Raw genomic sequence first — 9,249 nt, 5'->3', positions numbered from 1 at the left:
ATCGCTTAACTAGTGATGTGTTCACGGTACCTGGCGTCTCAGTCAATATTTTGTAGAGTTGGACACTCGTAATGCGTTGGTTTGGTTGTTGCATTATTATTTCCTTTTGAACATTTGTGGTCGACATGTCAGTTTCATCCTATAGAACAATTTGAAAGTATTTGCCCACTGAAGTGAACACGTTCGGATGAAAGTAAAATGAAAGTTGTCTGACACCCCTCATCAACGTTGTCTATGTTGACACATGACACCCGGATCTCTGCCACATCCGCTCGCTCGATAGTAGTCATGCATGCACTAGTTAGCCGCTCTAGTGACACCCTAGAGACACCCTCTGGATCACTAGTGTTCAGACCGTTGACGCAAACATAATGACTACAATTTATGGGTCCTAAAATCAGGTACTAAAGCTAGGACGACTTAAGGTTGAAGAGAAAATGTATTTATATAATTTTATGTTTCATCGATGGAAAATGGATAGGTGAAAACGAAGCTTACGGTGAAAACTTAAAAGCACACATGCTTTTGAAATGCTCTTATGACCAAAGGGTGCGAAAGTATATTTCTCGTATATATACCAATATATTAGCACATCACTCACAACACTCGCTGGAAACAACAACTAAACAATCAGATCATCGACACAACACAGCAACAGGTACACGTACGAGCGAGGAAGAACGAAATAACAATGTTGGTAAGGGTGGTTCTCATGGCTTGACCTTCGGCTCCAAGAAGTGGATCTCGGGAACAGTGGGCATCTCGGGCATCGGCGGCAACTCCACCTTCGGCATCTCCGGCTTGGGTGGCAGGTGCACCTCTGGGAACGCTGGCAGCTCCACCTTGGGCAACTCCGGCTTGGGTGGCATGTGTACCTCCGGGAAAAGCGGCAGCTCCACCTTGGGCATCTCCGGTTTGGGTGGCAGGTGCACCTCAGGGACCGGCGGAAGCTCCACCTTGGGTAGCTCAGGATTAGGTGGCAGGTGCACTTCTGGGAACGGTGGCAGCTCCATCTTGGGAAGCGATGGCACCTCGGGCTGGTGCTTCTCCTTGGACGGAACGGTATCCTCTAGGATTCTGGCAGCCCCGCTCATGGCAACGCATGAGAAAAGAAGACCGAGGAGGAAAATGGCGGAGTATTTCAAATCCATAATTGCTCGACGTGTGCAGCTGCAGCACTGGCTAGCCTGGGCAGTGAGCAGTGCGGTTCGAGTGCGTGAGAGATAGCAGCTCCTACTTGCTACTTATAGGGTACAGAAGGCAGCATGCGCAGAGAGTCCGAAGCTTTGCAACAAGTTAGGTCATCTACTTGTATATATGCACTTTGTCTTGGAGTCTATTTCTGCTCAACGTTTGACTATTTAGATTGTAGTGATACCATGTCCAGGGTAGGCAGTGGCGGAGGCCCCCGGTGGGCAAGGTATGGCGTCTGCCATACCTTAATTGGGTGCAAAACATTTTTTATATGTATGCATCTCAGTCTTGCCGGACGCTGGCTAAGCTAATTCGCTGGCTACGCTAATTAGAGTCGCTAGGAAAATCGCTAAAGATGCTGAGAAAAGGCCCGTTCGGGACTAATTAATGGGCCATTGAGGCAGTTGGGCCAAGAGCGGTTGAGCCAGCGCCCAACACAACGAACGGCACCGTACCTCTCGCGAGAGGACGCACACGCCCCACTCGACACTCCCAAACCTATCGCGGCGGCGTCGGCTGGCCAGGAGGATGCGGACCGGCAGCGTCGAGCAAGCGGGCGGGTGGGCGCTGCCGCGCAGGGCGCACTGCCCAGCGAGCGGCGGCTGAGGGTGAGGGCGGCAACAGCGACAGATTTTCCCCCAACATTAGAGATGATGTTATGTTTACTTATATATGAATGGGGCCAATTCGGCCAACTAGTCACAATTGCTACTACTGTCTACTGGGTGCAACAGCAACAGTTAAAAGGGCCTTCTCATCAATGAAAATCATTAAGACTGAATTGCGTAGCAAGATGTCTGATGGATGTCTTAATGACTTAATGGTGATTACATTGAGCGAGGGATCTTCAAAAGTATTCATCTTGGTAAAATTAAGGAAGATTTTCAGAAGGAGGGTAGGGCACTACCATTTCCTGTGTCTTCTAGACGCCACTGAAAGCTTCATTACCGGTATGTTTTAGGTTGTTTTTCTATTGAAAATTTGAAATATGTCTAAATTTTCATTGTATTTGTCTATTCGTTTGTAGTGTGCATTGTTAGTGTGTATTGCCTCTTTTGGTTTGCATCAAAAAAATTCTTTGCTTGAGACTTCGCTACACCTTAAATTTTTTTCGTCCTCCGCCTCTGAGGGTAGGTATGACGGTACAATAACATATAGCTGTTAGGTCAGCTGTGAAGACCAAATGTTGTGTCCAAGGATTAGGGGTGGGCATTTAAACCGAAAACCGAAGAACCAAACCAAAAGAACCGGGACCGGAGCCGAATAGACCTGAACCGAAAAAAATGATGCTAAATTCGGTCAGCAGTTGTAGAAAACCGAAATTGATTCGGCTAGTTCGGTTGTAACCAACGCATACCCGAAAGTACCGAGCAACCGAGAAAAATCAGGAAGAGGCAATCTCCACGTATCAGGCCCACAGCCCACTAGTCCATTTATCATGCACACGTGTCCATCAAGGGCCTTCACGTTTTCTCTAGAAAAATGTAGACCTTCACGTGGCTAGCCCTTGAGCCTTGAGTCCTAGGCTCCTAGCCGCCAGCCGCCAGCCAGACGACGAGGTCGAGGTGATGCTCGTCGCCACCACCGCTCCTGCTTGATCCCGACGACTAGCGCCGTGCATCTTCGCCCTCTTCCTCCCTCCACCTCAAATCTCCACCGGCTCTCTATCCCGGCCGGCCAACATCACGCCTGACGACCTGCATCTACAGACCGCCCGATCTCATCTTTGCGAGCGAGTGGCCGGCTAACCTGTCTCCAGAGATGTTACTGCAATTGCATCTCTCCCATCCCTTCTATCAGATGTGTGCAGCTGCAGCACTGGCTAGCCTGGGCAGTGAGCAGTGCGGTTCGAGTGCGTGAGAGATAGCAGCTCCTACTTGCTACTTATAGGGTACAGAAGGCAGCATGCGCAGAGAGTCCGAAGCTTTGCAACAAGTTAGGTCATCTACTTGTATATATGCACTTTGTCTTGGAGTCTATTTCTGCTCAACGTTTGACTGTTTAGATTGTAGTGATACCACGTCCAGGGTAGGTATGACGGTACAATAACATATAGCTGTTAGGTCAGCTGTGAAGACCAAATGTTGTGTCCAAGGGTCCAAAAAATCTTATAACACAAGCAAGTATCTATATCATCAGCAATGCTCAAGTAAAAAAAAAGATAGCTTCTCATTGTGGGAGTCTACAGAGGCCAGAGGCCACAACAGCAGGACCAAATCATTAATAGTACGTTTACAAAATGATTTGAGAAAATAGAACAAATGAGGAAATTAATGAGATTAATAGAATCTTAAGCTGTTCATGGATGCTACAACATCACATTCCCCATAATCCCCTGGATTTGTACCTCCCTCTCTCTCTCTCTCGCACGCACTTGTACCTTCCCCATAATCTCATGGACTCTGTTACGTCTCTGATCATCAAATAAAAACGGAAAATGATTCAGGTGGCATCACATTCCCATAATCCCCCGTGACCTTAAAAAAAGCAACATCACATTCCCATCAAACGATGATGGCATCAAATGAAACAACTATTCAGCTTGAATGTGAAGAGAACTGAATAATAGGTGCTAGCCTTTTTGTTAGAAGAAAAACATATGAGCTAATCTGAACAAGGTACATAGTGTTTTCTATGTTTACCAGGTTTGCTAAACCACCACTAATAATCAGTTGAAGAGATTACAAAAATTCTCCCCAAAAAATGGAGATGGAAAGGAAATAAATTTTGTGCAGTTATGAAACAGAACCAATCAATGAATATACTTCCTCAGTTCTCGCAAGAGGCAAAACTAAGAGATAAAATAGAAAATCAGCACCAAAATGTGAAACGTGAATCAATATATGAATTGAAAAGCTATTTCTTTCTCTACTGCTATTTTTTCCAAAAGGAGAATTATCCCCGGCCTCTGCATCAAATGATGCATGCAACCATCTTTATTAAATTATTCAACAGAGTCGAGTGTGATGAAATAAATACAAAGATCAAACCAAACCCACCATAAAGGAACAAAATCGCTACACCTACAAGTATAGAGATGTGTCCTGGCTGTATCAACGGACACCTTAATCTAGTGGCCTCAATAAGCCGCTCGCTTGGCGCGCCGAGAGCACCAACCGGTCTAGGCGTCCCACAACGTGCACCGCATGCGCACGCTCTAGGAACCGCCGCCGTCCCATCTTAAGGAGGGATCATTGCATAGATCTTGTCATGCCCATCTGCCGCCGACGTCACCACGACGTTAGACAATTCCACCAGCCTCCACGCGTCCACCAAACCGCGTCTAACGCCTAGACTCGACTGCTCCACACGGTCGTGTCCCACCGTCTTCAATGCAGTTGATGCAACACCGCTCGACCTATTAGCCCCTCCAGTGAACCTCTGCTCTAAAACAATGCCCTCAGGAGGGAAAACGGCACCACATTCTCCGTCATCATCCGATTTGGGAAACCCAGATCTAGGGTTTCCCCAGAACAGATGCGCCCTTCTAGGGGGCACACCATCTGCACCTGCGAACGAACCCAAACAGTGCCCACCATCACAACGCTCTCACGCAATGCCTTCAGGAAGGACACATCGCCTAGAACGCCGCCACCGCCCATCACAGTGAGGGTTTCACCCGAGAAGCAGTGAGGTGGGTAGTGGTATGGCAGACCCGAACGACGTCTCCAAGAAGAAAATCGGCACCCTCGGGCGGCATCGTTGTCGTGGCCGGCCGAAACCGACCGGAGAAATTATACCTATATGGACTCCCACCTCGCGCTCCGTCCACAAATCGGTGACTGGCTAGGTAGCCAGCACGGCCAAGTGCTACAAGATTGGAACGCACCTAGACGGCCAAGCCTGAATAATCTTCTGGTGAAAAGTGTTGATAGAACTAGACAATGCCCCGCACGTTGCGGCGGGATTTTGTATAAAGCAAAATTTTCTCTTGTAGTAAGATAATATTTATCACTATTATACCAAATTTCTACGTATAAGTTTAAAATTAGAGGGAAACAAAATAAAATATGCATGCATGCCTCACTTGTCCTTCATAGAGCACTCATATGAGGCTCTAAGCTGCATGCATGCTTCAATGTTTTTCTTGATTAAAACACTCACAGACAGCAGTTACTACATGCACTTGCATGCATGCGCCAGTTATTACATGTGGTTGATGCAGCAGCTCTCAATGTGTAGATCGGATGCATATTATTGATTGATATAGTATATCCAACGGCTAAATTAATTTGGGTGATGTGGCTTAAGGAGAAGTGAGAGAATTCCTATTGTGGGGACTAGCTATTTAGATATAGAAGATGAATCGTGCATGTCGAGCAGAGTCTAAACTTTTCAAATGTTTTTCGTTAAAAGGGAAATACATTGATGTAAATGTAACACCCCGGATGTAACTTTCCCAATTTGTACACCAACTCTTACCGTTTCCGGCGTTAAGTTATTTTATTTCTCGGGTTCGGGTTCTTTGTCTCCGTGTGTTGTTGTCGTTGTCATGCATCTCATATCATGTCATCATGTGCATTGCATTTTCATACGTGTTCATCTCATGCATTCGAGCATTTTCCCCGTTGTCCGTTTTGCATTCCGGCGCTTTGTTCTCCTCCGATGGTCATTTCTAGCTTTCTTTCGTGTGTGGGGATTAAACATTTCTGGATTGGACCAAGACTTGCCAAGCGGCCTTGGTTTGCTACCGGTAGACCACCTGTCAAGTTTCGTATCATTTGGACTTCGTTTGATACTCCAACGGTTAACCGAGGGACCGAAAAGGCCTCGTGTGTGTTGCAGCCCAACACCCCTCCAATTTGGCCCAAAACCCACCAAACTCTGCTCCATCATCTAGAGCGTTCGATCACGATCGCGTGGGCGAAAACCGCACCTCATTTGGACTCTCCTAGCTCCCTCTATGCCTATATATAGCCTGCTCCCCGAAAATCTCGGATTATTTTCCCCCTAACCCTAGTCTCCTTCCACCTCGCGCCACCGGACAAGTCCGCCCGTGCCGGACGTGTCCGTCGGACGCGTCATCCCGGCCTATCAGACCGCGCCACGTCAGCCTCCGCCGCCCCGGGGCCAATCCCCCGCCGCCACGTCGCCACCCGGAGCCGCCGCTCTCCGCGTCGCCCACGCGGGCCCGCCGGAGCCCATCCGCGGCCCTCCCGGCCCGGTGCGGCGCACCCCGCCGCCAGAGGCGCCCGCCTCCCTCCGCTACCTCGCCCGTCGTCCGCCGCCCCGGTCGCCGGCGTGCGCCGCCCTGGTCGCCGGCGCGCGCCACCCCGGCCACCGGCGCCCGCCGCTCCGGCCGCCGCGTCCGCGGCCACCTCGCCGCCAACGTCCGCCGCCCTCCGCCGCCTTCCTCCCGCGCCGGCGAGCGCTGCCAAGTCCGGCCACCGCGCTGCCCCTCCCCTCCGGCGAGCTACAGTTGCAACAGCGGCGAACCACGGGATCCGTTTCGGCCGGATCCAGATCTGAAACTTCTCGGTTGACCTTTTTACCCCCGAACCCTAATCCTTATGCCCATGTTCATCGTGTCGTAACTGCATCCGTAGCTCCGTTTTGGGCATATAGCATATCAAAATGTTCATCTCAGAGAGTACATCATTTCATTCCATTGCATCATTTTCATTTGAGCTCATGTTGATGCCCGAAATGCTGTTAGAAGAGGGCTACTTGAGTTAATTGTCAGATCTGCTACTCCGTTTAGCACTTTTGTCATTTTTGCCATGATTAATGTGTGCATGATATGCCCTGATGCTCTACATGTGTTTTGTTAAGGGTTTTGTCATCTTTCCAGAGGTGCAACCCATGTATTTTTGTGATGTGTGTGGTGACTTGTGCAAGCTTGCAAAGTGGTGCACTTGCTAATTCTGTTTTCAGTGACTTAGTAATTCCACTAAGTCCTTGATCTGTGTATCTCATGATGTCATTTGTTCGTGTTGTTTCCTAGTGATCCGTGCCTCTATTGAGGATGATCAGTAAGGGAGTTTTGTTAATATTGTAGTGCTCTATCCATCCATGTCTTTGTTTGCAATTATGGAGCAACCTAGCTTGAGTCAATCAAGCTCTACTTTTGCTACTTTGTGAATCTGGGCAGATTGTCAACTTGTTTGCAATTTTGCCGGTGATGTTGTAGTTGATCCGTGCATGATATGCCATTGTTCTTGCCATGTCTAGCTTGCATTTTGTGCCTTCTTGATGGATGTATGCTTGTCTTGCCATGACTTGCACCGTAGTGAGAGAATCGAGCTTGTAAACATGCCTACTTGAGTTATATTTCAGCATGTGTCAGTTTTCACTAAGTCTGAAAACTGTTTATGTTTTTGCTATGTTCACATGCTTGCAATTGTATTTTCTGATCCCTTTTGGCTCAAGGTCACTAAGGGACTTTTGTTAATATCTTTGAGTAGCTCCATGCCATGCTTTACTTTGCCATGTTCAGGTCCTGTAGCATGTAGTTTTGTTGCTCCGAAGACGGCTACCTGATCTGAAATTCCAGACAAGTGTTGATTTCACTAAGTCTGAGATATGTTTGTCATATGCATTTTTGCCATGCTTGTTTGAACCTGTTAATGGATGAATTGGCCGTAGCTCAGTGCTAGACTTTTGTTAAGCATCTTGTGTGCATCCCTTCCATGTATTTTGTTGTCATGTTTCAGTGCTGTAGCATGTTCATTTCGTTGCATTTAGATGCCTGCTTGCTGTAAATCGCAGACCGGTGTCATTTTTGAATCGCTTGCCATTTCCAAATCGTAACTCCGATTCCGGCGTTCTTTATATCGTTTTAAAGCGATTTCATCTCATATTTCCAGTGGCACACTTGGTTTTCCAAGTTGAGGCCAGGTTCATGCATTTCCTGTCATATCTTGCGTTTTGCATCCCGCATCGCATCCCGCATAGCATATCATCTTTGCATCGTGTTGTTTGAGTTTGCACGTGGTTGATTGTATCCTTGTTGCTTGTTTGTCTTGTTTGGGTAGAGCCGGGATACGAGTTCGCTAACGAGGAGCCCGTTGAGTTTTCTTTCGAGGATCCAGTCAACTCTGACAACTGTGCAGGCAAGATGATCATACCCTCAAAATCACTACTATCTTTGCTATGCTAGTTTGCTCGCTCTTTTGCTATGCCAATGCTACGACGCCTACCATTTGCTTGCAAGCCTCCCAAATTGCCATGTCAAACCTCTAACCCACCATTGTCCTAGCAAACCGTTGATTGGCTATGTTACCGCTTTGCTCAGCCCCTCTTATAGCGTTGCTAGTTGCAGGTGAAGATTGGAGGCCGTTCCTCGTTGGAACATTTATTTACTTGTTGGGATATCATTATATTATCTTGTTATCTTAATGCATCTATATACTTGGTAAATGGTGGAAGGCTCGGCCTCTCGCCTAGTGTTTTGTTCCACTCTTGCCGCCCTAGTTTCTGTCATATCGGTGTTATGTTTCCGGATTTTGCGTTCCTTACGCGGTTGGGTTATAATGGGAACCCCTTGATAGTTCGCCTTGATTAAAGCTTTTCCAGCAATGCCCAACCTTGGTTTTACCATTTGCCACCTAGCCTCTTTTCCCAAGGGTTTCCGGAGCCCGAGGGTCATCTTATTTAACCCCACCCCCGGGCCAGTGCTCCTCTGAGTGTTGGTCCGAACTGAGCTGCCTACGGGGCCACCTCGGGGAAACTTGAGAGTTGGTTTTACTCATAGCTAGTCTCATCTGAGTGTGCCCTGAGAAAGAGATATGTGCAGCTTCTATCGGGATTTGTCGGCACATTCGGGCGGTGTTGCTGGTCTTGTTTTAACCTGTCGAAGTGTCTTGAATTACCGAGATACCGAGTCTGATCAGAACGTCTTGGGAGGAGGTCTATTCCTTTGTTGACCGTGAGAGCTTGTCATGGGCTAAGTTGGGACTCCCCTGCAGGGATTGAACTTTCGAAAGCCGTGCCCGCGGTTATGGGCAGATGGGAATTTGTTAATGTCCGGTTGTAGATAACTTGAACCTTAATTAATTAAAATGAATCAACCGAGTGTGTTACCGTGATGGCCTGTTCTCGGCAGAGTCCGGGAAG

The 9,249-nt window shown here is 47.9% G+C and overlaps 1 protein-coding gene across 1 annotated transcript; it reads right to left on the bottom strand.

Moving 5' to 3' along the window:
* Window positions 1-530: 530 nt before the first annotated feature.
* Window positions 531-1,212, bottom strand: LOC125541291 (uncharacterized). The gene has a single exon (XM_048704739.2). The coding sequence runs from the start codon at window positions 1,149-1,151 to the stop codon at window positions 711-713; it is 441 nt and encodes a 146-aa protein (XP_048560696.2). The 5' UTR covers window positions 1,152-1,212; the 3' UTR covers window positions 531-710.
* Window positions 1,213-9,249: the final 8,037 nt, after the last annotated feature.

The sequence above is a fragment of the Triticum urartu genome, chromosome 2A (genome assembly GCF_056163025.1).
Source record: "Triticum urartu cultivar PI428250 chromosome 2A, HENAU_Tu73, whole genome shotgun sequence".
Taxonomy (NCBI): Eukaryota; Viridiplantae; Streptophyta; class Magnoliopsida; order Poales; family Poaceae; genus Triticum; species Triticum urartu.
The sequence above is the reverse complement of the archived record's forward strand: the minus strand, read 5'-3'. Positions and strand labels throughout refer to the sequence as shown.